General features: G+C 41.2%; 1 protein-coding gene across 1 annotated transcript in view; it reads right to left on the minus strand.

The window, feature by feature from the left end:
• The window catches only part of rab10 (RAB10, member RAS oncogene family), a 45199-nt gene extending 37594 nt beyond the window's left edge, over positions 1-7605 (minus strand). The window contains exon 1 of the mRNA XM_052024667.1: positions 7278-7605. Within this exon, the coding sequence (XP_051880627.1) occupies positions 7278-7404 (127 nt within the window). The 5' untranslated portion in view covers positions 7405-7605. The remainder of the gene's footprint in view (positions 1-7277) is intronic.
• Between the last annotated feature and the right edge of the window lie 7399 nt (positions 7606-15004).

Consider the following 15004-nt stretch of genomic DNA (forward strand, 5'->3'; position numbering starts at 1 on the left):
GGGTTGGAGTGGTACAGGGGTCAAGAGTGGGATGAAGGATAGGAGGTGGATAGAGGGGAGGAACAAGAGGGGGTGCAGGAGGAGGGTCAGGGTCGAGGGAGGTGACAAGGGGGTTGGGAGTGGTCTGGAGGTGCAAGGTGAGATGCAGAATTTGAGGTATATGGGGGAAGATACAGAACAGAGGCAACAAGGCGAAGCCTGGAAAGAGGGAGGCCCCAGGGAGGAAGGAGGTGAGAGGAGCTGAGTGGTGTAGGACAGGAGCAGAGATGTCCAGGTGAGCAGGGTGGCTGGAGGACCACATGGCAGTGGGGCCCTCCTATCCAGAGCAGGTGGGGACTTGTCAATTTAAGTTCTTCTGGGTACAATTTACCAAGTTCAAATCTCAAAATATGAATAAAGTTCACCAGGCTACAAGAACCACAGCAAGAATCTTCTGCAGGAAATTTAAGCCTTATGCAAATATTCTTTTTGGCACAGTAAAATCAACTTCTTGATTTTGTGACTAAAGAGGATTGTCCAAAATTCAATTAAGATTACACACACCTGCAATAGACTAGCAAGCTCAAATTTATACTGACTGCAATTGTACACTTTTCTAACTCTAGCCTCAAAAGCCAAATCTGCCAACAGGTTTATTAATTTCCGTCAATGTTGAAAATTAGAATAGCTGATGCAAATCAAAAATAACAATTTTGATCAATTTCACCAAATCCCGCCAAAATTAAAATAAGCGGCCCTCAAGCTCACATTCGTTGAAGTATCTTACATGCATAAACATGAACAATGCTCATGAAGAATTCATCTGTCTCTGGTATGTGCTCATACAAGGCCAAAGCTTCACTAAAACAAAGTATTTACTCTAATAAGAACATTTCTCAGGTAACCGAACTTTTCAGAATGCCTTCCTGGCAGGAAAAACCAACTCAGTGTGTGATCAACTTTGTATGGATTTCCTGTTCAATAGAATCAAGGGCAAACCCTGCACTTTATGGTCAGAATCTACACAAATATTTCATCAACAAAACCCAAAGGCTTGATAGAAACTATCTGACAGACTTTGTTAAGTAATGCAGAGTGATGTAGGGTTCTGTGATGGTGAGGAAGAGGAGTTGAAGTGACTGCAACAGGGAGATGCAGATCATGGTTACGGACAGAATCTGTGATTGAGTGGGAGGGGGAGTTGAAGTGACTGATGGAGTAGGAGGGGCGTGAACATTGAATTCTCCTACTTTAAGTAATCCCCACCCCCAACCATGCCTCTTTTCTTCCCTTTCCTTGCCTCTTTTTCTACCCCGCCTTTTCCTCCTTACCTTTGACCCATCCCACAGTGGATCTGCTCTTCCCTCCTCCCTCACACCTGCTTATCACCACCTTGTGCCCACCCCATCTTCCTCTTTTGTCCACCTACCACTGCTCTGCTTTTCCTTCCTATGTATTGGGCTTCCCCTTTCCCTATCTTCAGTCCTGAACCAAAACATTGGCTGCTTGCTTTCTCACAGATGCTCGCCTGGCCTGCTGAGTTCTATCATCGTGTTTTCATGTAAAATTGCATATTTCTTCACTGCAAATGACTGATGTCAAAATCAAAAGGATACTTCTCTGCCAATGCCGCTGCCTGTGGACTGCTGTTTAAGAAGTTCAAAAGCTTGTTTAGATTTTTAAGCGCAATGTCACATTGGCACCAAACCTGGCTAAGTGTCTGAATTATTTGCCTAGCTAGACTAATGAATGAATTACAAAAACATGTTGGTTCCACACTGTACTTGAGTTTCTTTTTCCCCCAAAGCCATAAAGCAGTTACTAACCTTGAAACTCAGTCACACAGCCCTTTGGACCACGATGTCCATGCCAACCATTTAAACAAGTCTATTTACCCTCACTGGTCCATAGCTTAGTCTGCCAAGGTGATTGAAGTACTCATCCAGATGCTTCAGATGTTGGAGAGAGTACTTGCCTTCCTCATTTTCTCAAGCAGTGCATTCCAGATTGCAACCACCCTCTGTGTGAATAATTCTCATCATCGTCACCTTAAATCTAAACCCTGTCACCTTAAGCATCTGTGCCATTAGAAAAAGTGTCTTACTCTCCACTAAGGTCCTTCTGTTCCTCAATACTCCCTTAGGCTCTACCTAAGCATTGTCTATGTCCTACTCTTACTTGACCCCACATCCCCCCCACCAAAAAAATTCATCACCTCACACTCATGAGTATTAAATTCCATCTTGCCATTGCCCTGCTCAACCTAACAGCTGATCAATATCCTAAGACTATCCTCCTCACCATTAATATCACCAATTCCATGTCAACTGCAAACTATTATCTCCAAAAGAGCTGCAAGGATTGTAAAGGTGGTCAATGAGATTCATTCCAAAAACCTATTATGTAGCCCTTGACATGGGAATCTCCCCTCCAAGAGGAAAAGCCATTTATGAACTGATGACCTGAATGTTGTCTTGAAGAGTACTGTCAAATGTAAAAAGGATCAATTTAACCCCAGACATCCTAGGGTAAATTGGATTCAACAGCAGCATGTCTGCTCTCAAGCTTGAGAGAAGAGCTCCACATTCTTTGTGCTTCAGGGATGAGTCCAAGGTTATAATAGCATTTACTCAAAACCTACTTTTGCCTCAAAATAGAGGGCGACCATATCCTATTTTCAATAAATATTAAATTTCCCTAATTAAAACCACGTACATACTTGTTATCTAATAAATTGTGTACACATTTGAACTTCAATTAACATTCCATACCCAAAATGTTCATCCAACTTTGCCTATTAACTGAACAGAAGGACAGCCCTTTGAGCTTGCTTTGCTATTCAGATCACTCTCTAATGATCATCTTTGAGCTAACTTGAATATTTTCCTTTGGCACATGGGATAGCAAATTGAAAATATTCAGAATATGAAAAAAAGTCCGAGTCCAATTGATGAACTCTTAAGCATGAGACAAATCACTTCCCTAATCTCAGAAGTTCTCACCAATCAATTCAATAATCACGCACCAAATTGCCAAAGCCAACCATTAATCCTTCATATAACAAACTGCACAGTATTCCAGTTGTCTCAGAACCTTGAACAATCACAGCCAATCTTCAAATACTGACAGCTTCACAAAAGAGATACAATTTGCCTCAAGCTAATACTCCACCTGTAAACTTTTTGCCTACTCACTTGTCCAACATGGGTAAAGTTCACAGCAGGCTTGATTCCCTCAGCTTTCACTTGTCAGCAAAACTGAATAGCTAACAGTCCCTATCTTTGAAAAGAAACTAAACAGGGGATACGCACTAGTCCGTTTGGCACTCTTTTTACCAGGGAGCCAAACTGAGAACAACCCATTTACTCACACTTTGGTTTTCTGCCTTTTTAGCCTCTCTTCAACCTGACTAGCCATTATGCCAGCAGCCATTCTTTTGTCTTAACATTGTACAGCATCATATCAAATATCTTTGACAATCCCATATACATTCTATTCACTGGTTTCCTATTAATCTGCAAGGTGATTCCTTGTAACATTTCCCTTTCACCAAACCAGGTTGACATTACCTCAGCATATTGCAATTGTCTAAGTGCCACATTAAATCATTATTGGGTTCTTGTGCCCTCCCAACAGCAGACTAACTGGTCTGGAAGTATGATACATTTGCTGCCTTCCAATCCAACACATTTCAGTTATGGGATTAAAAAGCTTGCATGATAGGAACCAAATTGTTTGACAAACCATAGTAACTTGAAAATGTCAACACTTCTTAATTAAATGTTCTATTGCAATGAGCTTCCACTGCCTCAGGTCACCACCTTCTGCACACCAACATGGCCACAACAGAATCAGTTTGAATCTTCAAAGCATGCCCTGGACAAATTGCTTGAAGTAATATCTGAATAATCCACTCAATGATTTAGTATCATAAAATACAATATTCCTTTTACAATCACATTAAGACCCTAAGTACTAGATTAAAGTGCTTCTGAAAATTTTGTTGCAAGTAGGAAACAAAGCAACCAATTGACACAGCAAACACCCATCTCCAGAAACTTAACAATGGCCAGATAACCAGAGGGATAAGCATCACCAGAAATTGTCCACTTTTCACCAAATAGTACTAAATGATCTTTTATTCCCAATGAGGTGGCAAATGGGGCCTCAGTCCAACTTTAAGTTACTGAATGGCAAATTTTAGTTTGCTCATTAAAATGAAAACCTGACAAAGAATCAGGTACCTGCCACTTTCCCAGAATTAATTTTCTGCTTCAATAACTATTGCCCCTTGGAGAACAGAATTCCATCACTAAATTGTTACAACAATTTTTGCACCAATTATTTTAAATACAATTCAACATTCGACCAGTTTTACTTAACCAATATGAATGAATGCAGGACAACTTTCATGTCCCCCCCTAAAAAAAACTTCATTTCAGCAACATACAGGTTCAAAGTATTTGCCAGACAAAGACCAATGAGCACCACACCAGTCTCTCCATGCCAATCTACCTCCAATTCTCAATGAAAGTGCTATTGTTGTTACATTCAAATGGACACTATAAACTTTGACTGCCACCTGAACTATGGGCAAGAGAGTGGAACAATGGTAGCAGGAACAACAAAATCCAAGCAACATATTATCAATTTGTAGATAATTTGGAAGATTTATGAATAAACTTCCCAATTATCAATTGACACATGTATCTAGGGCCTCTGATAAATACTTATTGAAATTTGAATACATTTTGCAAGGCTTAAGTAATCTATTCACTTACCTAACTTTTCTCCACAAAGCCAACCTCAGCACAAGTCAGCACTAATCAAAAAAATTCTGAAGAGCTCTTCATAATGATTCCTAAAATTGAAACAGATTAACTTCCTCCTGCAAGATCCACAACCAAGCTCAGTGGAATTAAAGGACTCCACCCACATGTTTGGCATGTAGTGCTGTGAAAAAGAGGCAGCCCTCATTGCCCTAACTCTCGCAGAAGACTGGATTAAGCAGCTGAATACTTGACCTTATGTTGAAGCTCATGTTTAAAAGCCAGACGACAATTCCTTAAGGGAAAAAAAGCTTCAAGATAACAGTTGTCAGGAGACTGCTGAAGCAACTTGCATCACATGGAGTTAACATTGTGACATCTCCCAAAGCACATCACTTTTGGTCATCACAAGAATTTGAGTAGGAGCAATAGGACATTCAGCCTTATGCCTACTCTACCGTTCAAGATGATGCTGATCAAATACACAATACTATTTACTTGCCTATCTATTCAGGATATATCCAGATAACAGAAATAACCACTTTTGTTAATACAATCAGAGACTGCCTCCACAGTTATTTGGGTGGAGGATTCTGAAAGATTTATCACTGGTGTCTTATTTCAGTCCCTACATGACCACTTATTTTAAAGTTTACACCAAGTTCAGACTCCTTAGCCAAGGGAGATATCCTCCTGCATGCACTCAGTCAAGGCTTGTGACAAGTTTGCATGCTTCAATTTGATCAACTTTTCTTAACTATAAAGAGGCCAACCAACTTAAGCTCTCAGCATACAACAGACCTGCCATCACAGGAACCTGTCTGGTGAAGATAACGAGAATTTAACAATACTTTAAACTGTGGTCTCACTGAGGCCCAGTATATTTCTATTAAGTAATCTTCATTGTTGTACTCAAATCTTCCAGCAAACAAACTAACATACCACTTTTCTTTCCTAACAGTCTGCTGCACCTGCATGTCAGCTTTGTGACTTGTGTACAAGGACATCAACACCACTTTGAACATGAATATTGTCCAATCTCAACATGAAAAAAAAGCATTCTTTTCTCTACCTAAGTGGATAACTTGACATTTCCCTCCCCGCCCCCCCACATTCTGTCATGACATTACCCACTCAATTTGCCCAGCAAAATGTCAGAAAAAAATTTTACATCAAATAGGAGTATTAAAGCAACCAAGATTGCAAGCCATGAGTTTAATGGTAGCAGTTAGAGTGCCATTGTCAAGAAAGTCCAAGGCAAGAGGGGAGCAAAGAAAATAGGGATATTTCCAATGAATTTCAGAAAATGAAAATTGCAGGACTGAATACAAGAAAGCACATGAGCAGAGTAAAATACAAGTACTTAACTCTTAAAGAAACAGCAACTCAAGTGATTTGATATCTGATCCAGGAAAGGTCATACAGTCAGAATGACTAACTGGGTTTTTGATGGGCCCCCATTCCCACAAACCTAGTAATTGTGCAACTAAAACTTAAGAGGCAAGGCTGTCCCGAACAATATCACGAGATGAAATGTAAATCATTTGGGCTAAACTTGCAGCACATTTCAGGGCCTTAAAGCTTTGACTTGCATTAATCTGCAGCTAGGGGTTCCATAGGTTTGGTGGGAAATATACGGTGCTCCTCAAAACTCAGAAATGCATCCAAATACGCATCAAATAGACAAACTGTGGATTTCACTAACTCACTTTAAAGATCCTTGGTTGTTTTCCCATATAGGGTCAAGGCCTAAAGCGCAAATTAAGACTTTCTACTTCTTGATTGCAAATACAGATACGTTAATATTTTCAAGATATTTCATAAAACGTATAGATTAACATTCAAACATAACCCTAGTTCACTATCAAGTGAACCATTAACTTGTTTACTGTCAGAACACAAGAAAAGTGACAAGTTTTAAGTAGCTTCATTGCTATTAAGTCGTCACTCAAAAAACAAAGCATCTTTCCTCATTACAAAAAAGGTTAACCAAAAGCAGCTTTACTACAAATACATTTTTGGAAGCAATCACTTTAATAATGATGCAAACATTTTACATATATAATTAACTGGAGCAGTCTATGGAAAGGTCAAATTTTAAGCTCAAACATCAAAAAGATGCAAGATTTGTACCCTCAATAAAGTTTCAAAAAAATATTCGATTACCATTTAAAGTCTGGGATCCATTATGCACAATAAATTACATCTTGAAAGCACAAGAAACACTATTTAAAATTCACCAAATGCCAAGCGCACACAAGCCACAAACATACCAAAAAAATTAAGGGCAACACCAAGATTAATCAGTTATAAAAATGCACCACTCCCCTTCCCTTGCAGAGTGGCCATTACGTTACAATGAGTCGCGCTGTTTTTGGATAGCGGCTGTAATAAGGACAAGGCCCAGACCGCGTCCCCACCCGGTCCCGGACGGCCGCCCATATCCTGCCCACTGCCAGCGCAAAGGTCAGGAACCACTCCCCTCCCCATTTCCCCCAATACCCTTCTCTACCAACATCCCTCACTTACCTATAGTAGAGATAAAAGTGGTGTTAAAGGCGTCATCCGAGAACCTGAAAAGCACGCAGGTCTTGCCCACGCCCGAATCGCCGATAAGCAGCAGCTTGAAGAGTAAATCGTAGGTTTTCTTCGCCATAATCTGTCGCTCCCTCGCACTGGCTGGTAATAACTGGGGCGAGGAGAGTTCTTTTTAAAAAGGGAACAAAATGGCGCCGCTCCCTGCCTGTCTCTCCCTCTCTCCCTCTCGCTTTAATAACAACGCTCCGGCTGCAACAAGTTACAAGCCATGAATGCCCATGGACCTGACCGGAAAGACACACACACGCGGGCGGCTAACCCACCAACCCTTCCTTCTTTAAACTTTCCTTTTTCTCCCGTTTAACTTCGCTAAGACATTCGGGAACCACAGAGACGATCTCATTCAGCGTCGACGTCAGTGCAGCGTTGACCCACCCAGCCAGCAGCCCGGTTACTCCCGCCTCCTCCTCCCCCGCTTCACGCCCTCTCGCAAAAAAACACGCAGCAAGCTCCCCCCTTCCCGGCTTCAGCGCCCACCGGAAATCCTGGCCAGCACGTTATCCTTGCTCCGATTGGCTCCTTCGCAGGCAGGACCCAGTACAGCCGCGCCGGGAGTCCCGCCCTGCACACAAACCGCGCTCCGATTGGTCGATCCCACGGCGCAGGGAGGACTTCGGCACGTCAATCACCCGGTCGGCTCAACCCGCTGCCCGGCTGACTGTCCGGGCTGATGATGTCATTAGGGGTGTGCGCGCGTTTTCTCCGGCGTTGCCGCCGCCGAGAGGTTCGAGAGCCGGCGATCAATATAGAGGGGAGCCAAGGTAGTGTTATGTTGCTTTGGAATCAGTGTCACTTCGATTTATTTGTGTAGGGCTATGAATAACAGCATTACTTGGCTGATTACAATTTCACTGCTGCGTTGAAGCCAACTGATGTGGTCGCTGTAGTGTTAACAGCCTCCTTCCGTCAGGAAAACCGGTGCAAAAAACTATTACGGTTCTTTTAAATAACGTCGCACATGGAACTCGATTACATTTTCACCTGAAGTGTATGTTGGGATCAATGGTTCTGAACATGGTGGTTGAAATAAGTATTCCCATTTCTGAAGTGCTTTGCAACTAACTCGTAGCCCAAGTTTCAGGTTGTAATGCTCACTGGGCCCAAACATGCGGAACATTTCGAAAGTCACGAAAGGTGCTTCAACCGACAGAAAAAATAATTCCAAATATAGGAAATCCGAAACAAGACACGAGAAAAGCAGGAAGCATCTCTGAAGACAACAGACAATTAGATGTAGACCATTAATCACATTAGAAAATACATAGCTTGTACAGAAGCATACATAATCAAGGGAAGCAGAGGTTAAATACTCAGAGCAATCAGGAAAATAAGAAAGAGAAAGTGTTACAGCAGCATCTTATATATTCTCACAGTATACCAAAGAGCTTCACGACCAGTTAGTTGTCACAAAACATTCAGCATGTTTCTAGTATATATATTTTTGTTTCAAATTGCCAGTATCTGCAGGTTTTTTTGATTTTCAAAACCAGTTGTCACTGTTACAATGTGATAGCCAATTTTTACTCATCAAGGTCCCACAACATTTTTCAGGACATGAGCATCTCTCGCAAGGACAGAGATCTCTGAGAAGGTGATGAGCCACCTTTTAGAAACTCTGCAGTCCTCTAGTAAAGGTTGACTATCCGCTGTGGTTTTGGTAGGGAGTTCCAGAATTTGGACACAGCAATGATGAAGGAACAGTGATATTGTTCTCAAATCAGGTTCTCAAATCAAGTTCTGACTTGAAGAGGAACCTGCAGCAACTGCAAACAAAGAGCAGAAGTAGACCACATGGCCCTTTCATGCTTGTTTGAGTATTGTCGTGGCTGATTTGATCTTGACTTTAGCATCATTTTCCTGTCTTTTTTTGCATAATCCTTAACCTTACTATGTACCAAAAATCTAAGTACACAACCTTGGATATATTAGTATTTAAATGTTCACAGTTCTTTGAGGTGAGGAGTTCCAATGATTATTGACTCAAAGGAGGAAATAATTCTCCATCTCTGTCATAAATGGGTGCCCCTTTTGAGATTTCTCCACATGGGGAAACATTCCTTCACCATCTGCCTCAGAATCTAAGATATTTCATGAAGATTGCCAGTTATTTTTCTAAACTCCAAGAATAGAATCTCAAGTACACATTGCAATAAGATCAGGGCCTGATCTATTATCTCAGTGCCACTTCTGTTGATTCCCTCAATATCTAAAAGTCTGTTCATCTCTGTCTGGAGTATGCTTAGCAACTGATGCATCCACAGCTCTTTAGGAAAGAGACTGATTTAGATGATAATGTGGTAAACTGCATCAGCAAATTGCAGATGACACCAAGATTGGGGGCATCGTGGACAGCGAGGAAGGCTATGAAGGCTTGCTGCGTGATCTTGACCAGCTAGGAAAATGGGCTAAAAAACAGCAGATGGAATTTAATGCAGACAAGTGTGAGGTGTTGCACTTTGTGAGGACAAACCAGGATAAGACTTACTAAGTGAATGGTAGGGCTCTGAGGTGTGTGGTAGAACAAAGGGAATACGTGTCCATAATTCCTTGAAAGTGGCATTAGAGGTAAATAGGATCGTAAAGAGAGCTTTTGGCACTTTGGCCTTCATAAATGACGGCATTGAGTACAAGAGCTGGGATGTTATGGTGAAGTTGTACAAGACATTGGTGAGGCAGAATTTAGAGTATTGCGTGCAGTTCTGGTCACCTCCCTGCAGGAAAGATATCAATAAGCTTGAAGAGTGCAGAGAAAATTTACAAGGATGTTGCCGGGACTGGAGGAGCTGAGTTATAGGGAAAGGTTGAATAGGTTAGGACTTTATTCCCTGGAGTGCAGGAGAATGAGGGAGATCTTACATAGGTATACAAAATTATGAAGGGTATAGATAGGGTGAATGCATGCAGGCTTTTTTCCCTTAAGGTTGGGTGAGGCTAGAATGAGAGATCATAGGTTAGGGTGAAAGGTGAAATATTTAAGGGGAACCTAACGGGAAACTCCTTCATTCAGAGGGTGGTGCAAGTGTGGAACGAGCTGCCAGCAGAACTGGTAGATACGGGTTCAATTGTAACATTTAAGAGAGCTTGGATAGGTGCATGAATGGGAGGGGTTTGGAGGGATATGGTCCGGGTGCAGGTAGATAGGACTAGGCAGAAGATCAGGTTGGCATGGGACTAGTTGGGCCAAAGGGGTTGTTCTGTGCTGCCGTACTCTATGACTCTAATTCCAAAGATTCACTACCTTCTGAGTAAACGAATATCTTCTCATCTCTGCCTGAATAGTCAACCACTTATTTTGAGAGTGTGATCCCTGGTTCCGGACTCCAGGGCCAAGCGAAACATCAACTCTTCATCTATCCAGTCAAGCCCCGTAAGATCATAGTAAATTTCGATGAGATCTCCTCTTGCTCTTTTCTAAATTTGGGGGCCTATCAGCTCATTTTGCTTAATATCTCCCCACAGGAACAAATTGACCATCCCAGAAAAGTAATCTGATGAATCTTCATTGCACTTTCTCGATTGCAAGTGCCGGTCCTCCCCAGCTTACGAACGCCGACTTATGTACAGACCATATATACGAAACAGCATCTGGGAGACCGGCAGGATGGATTTGCCGGCCGTTGTGAGGCTGCGGCGACTGTTTCTTGAGACTTCTTGGGATTTTGCCACATTGAACTCAAGAAGGATACATCCTGGTTGACACGTTGATGTCCATATTGCGAATCCGATCTAGAGACAAGCCATCTGGGCCAGTAGCAGTGTCCTTTTTAACACTCTCAATAACATTTAAAAACTCATCTTCAGTAAAATATTTTTAACAAATATAATATTTAGTCCGAGACAACTTAAAGTGCTTCTTCAGACTATCTATTCCTTTGAGACAATCCACTTCTGCAGGCATCATCTGGCATGTGGGAACTCGGTTCATGGCCATATTTCTGGCTTGCGAACTGTTTGAGTTATAAACAGTTCTCAGGAATGGAACCTTGCCGTAACCTGGGGATGACACATATATCCTTCCTTAGGTAGGGAGACCAGGGCTGTATAAACAAAGTATGATATTTCTATTCTTGTACTCAAATCATCCTGCATAATGCCCAAATTACAACATGTCTTATTCCATTTCTCTGATTTATATCCGTTAACCAATCCTCAGTCTACATCAGTGTATTATCCCCAATGTTGTGGTCTCTTTTGTCCAATAATTTCTAGTGTGGAACCCCACTGAGAGCCTTCTGAAGGTCAAAATGTGCCATGTCAGCTGGTTCACCCCAAATCCATTTTGCTGGTTACAACATTAACATGTTCTGCAGATTTGTCAAACATGATTTCCCTTTCATATATCTGTGTTTCCTTTGCCCAATTCTATTAACATTTACTGAGTGCCCTGATACCACTACTTAATAAATAAGTAAAAGATTCTTGCGTTATCCATACTACTGCTGTCAGGTTAATTGGTTTAGAGTTTCATGTTCTTTCTCCACCTCCTTGCTTAAATAGTGGGCTTACATTTGCTACCTGCCACTCGGTCCTTGTATCTGTGGAATTTTGAAAGATAATAAACAATGCACCCACCATTTCCATAGCCAGCTCCTTCAAAACCCGAGAATGCAGGTGATTAATTCTCAGGGATTTATTGACTTTCAGGTCTCTTAGCTTCTCTCATACTGTGGAGCACTGATATGTTGGACCTAAGGTCGTAGCCTGAGGAGCTCCTGCAGTAATGTCCTGGGGCTAAGATGACAGACCTCCCAAAATTATAGCCATTTAACTTTGAGGAAGGTTTGACACCAACCATTAGAGTGTTTTCCCGTTCTATGATGCCAGTTACCTCACCTCTGAATTCATATCTTTGATCCATGTTTGGACCAAAGCTCTGATGAGGTCTGCAGTTCTCAAAAAGATGAGAATGCCCTGAACACTACATTGAAGTATTAGCCTAAATTGTTCTCTGGACAAAGGTAGTCGGGAGAAGGATAGCTTGTAAGGTGCATATTAGAAAACAGGTTTTAAAATGATAAATAAAAGACATCTAAATCATTAAGTCTTATGTTTGGGGGAGGTTGGCAACAGAGCAAAGCAGGAAGAAATGAAATGTAGAAAAGCCTGTAAAGCAGAATGGACTCTGGTGTCAATACCAACACAGTATTTTGGTGTAGTGTTCCCACAGAACCCAACTCTGCCTCACCAAATTGCTGACATCACAGTCTCACTTCCCTTTTCCCGTTAGAGGGGAAAGGAAAGCTAAAGTTTTGGTATGAAGTTATTAATATTATAAGTAAAATCAGAGAGTAATGAATTGCATAAGAGAAATATAATACGAATTTACATGGCAATTCACAAAAAGAAAAACAGGTCACAGTGAGTAGGTAACTAAAGTACACAGAGCCTAGTTTAACTTCTGTAGATAGACTGAAGATGCTCAGCTGAGTGCCCCCCAATCTGCATCAAGGTTTCCACAGGAACATACACTTAAATCACAGTTTTCCTGTGAAAGGAAATTTAATGTGTGAGCAGTGAGGAGAAGATCTAAGGGGGTATTGGTTCTTCCAGGTCTTCCCTTCAGAGAGTGGAGGAATGCTGTGTTTGCCAGAGTGATCATATTGTGCTGGCAGAAATGGCAAATGAAGATGAGGGAAATCTAGTCATGAGGCCAGTCAGTGAGCATGGTAAACTCAAAAATACGTGAAATTCAGGTATAAATTTTCAGAGGATTTCAATACACTGAAGTATTTTAAAAAAGCAAGAATGTCTTCAAAACATTACATTAATTTCTCACCTCAGTTCATCCTTACCACTTCAGGGCGTCGGAACATAGCTGTGTATTCGACAACAAGAAGGAAAACTTTAGACTGCAGGAAGTTTTTGATGATCTGGCCAATTGGCCAGAAAAACAGCAAATGGAATTCAATCCAAAGACATGTGAGGTAATGCATTTGGGGAGGTGTAATAAGATAAGGGAATATACAACAAAAGGAGGATATTGAGTGGTGTGAAGGACCAGCTGGATCATGTAGTGTATGTCTTGACTCATAAAGGAATGCATCCTGAATATCAGTTGCCAATGTCTTAAAGGTATCAGGTATCAGGTGATTGCAAAGAAATACAGGATGCATTCATTTTTGAGTCAAAACATAGAATATAAGGGTGGCACAGCTAGTAGAGGCACTTCCTCAACAGCTCCCACAATCCAGGTTTTAATTCTAATCTCTGGTGCTGTCTGTGTGGATTTCACACATTCTCTCTCTGACTACATGGGTTTCCTCCCACATCCCAAAGATAGGGAAGTTGGTTGGTTAATTACCACTGTGAGTTGCCGCTATTGTGCAAGTGAGTAATAGAATCTGGGGAGAGTTGATGGGAACATTGGGAGAATAAAGTAGGATTAGTGTAGATTTAGAGAAAATGAGTGTTTGATGGATGGCATGGCCTCTGTGGGCCAAAGGACCTGTTTCTGTATTGTATGTTTCTGTGACTCGATAAGAGCAGGGACTTTATGCTCAAGTCTATAAACGTGAGTTAGGCCTCAGTTTGAGTCCAATTCTGGTCACCAAATCACAGGAAAATTGTGATTGCACTGGAGGGTGTACAGAGTAGATTTACTGGAAAGACTGTGGCAAGACTGGAAAGTTATAGCTGTGAGGAAAGATTGCGTAAACTGGGGTTGTTTTCTTTTGAAAAGAGGAGGTTGAGCAGAAAGGTCAAACAACAGGGGACATAGATTTAAAATAACTGGTGGAAGGATTAGAGGGGAGATGAGGAAATGTTTTCTTACCCAGATGTCAGAAGTCATTGCATGACAAGTTGGTCAAAGCAGAAACCTTCATCACATTTAAATAGTACCCAACTGTGTACTTGAAGAGCCTTACATCGGCAAATATAAGGACTTGGTGCTGGAAAGTGGGATAAGGCTGGGTAATTCTTTTTTGACCAGCATGGATATGATGGGCCAAACAGTCTCCTTTTATGTCATAAAATTTCTCTGATTCTCTGTGGATAAATGACTTTTCATTTGCACTGCAGTCCCTGATATTTATTCCAATTTTCTCACTTGCCCTTGAACCTTTGGAAACAGGCCTCTTTAGCATTGCTGAGTCTTCCAAGAGCACCCTGCAATTAATGCCTTCATTTGCTCTGTTTTCTTTGATCCACAGTGCTTGAAAAATTTTCACCCCTTTATAAAAGAAATGGAAGTCAGCAGGGCTCTTAAAGTTTCAAGAGACGCAATAAACTCTGGTCACAGAGTGGAAAAAAATTATAAAACGAAAAGGTACTGATGGTTAAAATAGATACTGTAAGCTGACATCCAAGATGGTAACTGAGGCGCAGATACAGACTGCATTTAGATTGAATCTTAAGCTGTTTACTTCTCAATTATTACTGTATGAAATTTAAAAATACAACAATAGCAAAACAAGATACTGAATTTTCAGATGTGAGTTTTCTGTGCTGGCACAATAATTGTAATGCTATTCATTCTTCCTCCATGAAATATGCATATGACACTTCTTTACAGAGACAGGAATAGTCTCTCAATTTTCACAGCCAATAATTGCATCATTTATGCCTGACATAAATCTTGGCTTCTTAAAAGCCAGTAGATATCAAGACTGATCATTATTGTGGCCAGAACATTAATAGAGAAACTTCATGAAAAGGGG

This window comes from Pristis pectinata, chromosome 10, assembly GCF_009764475.1.
Source record: "Pristis pectinata isolate sPriPec2 chromosome 10, sPriPec2.1.pri, whole genome shotgun sequence".
In the NCBI taxonomy this organism is placed as follows: Eukaryota; Metazoa; Chordata; class Chondrichthyes; order Rhinopristiformes; family Pristidae; genus Pristis; species Pristis pectinata.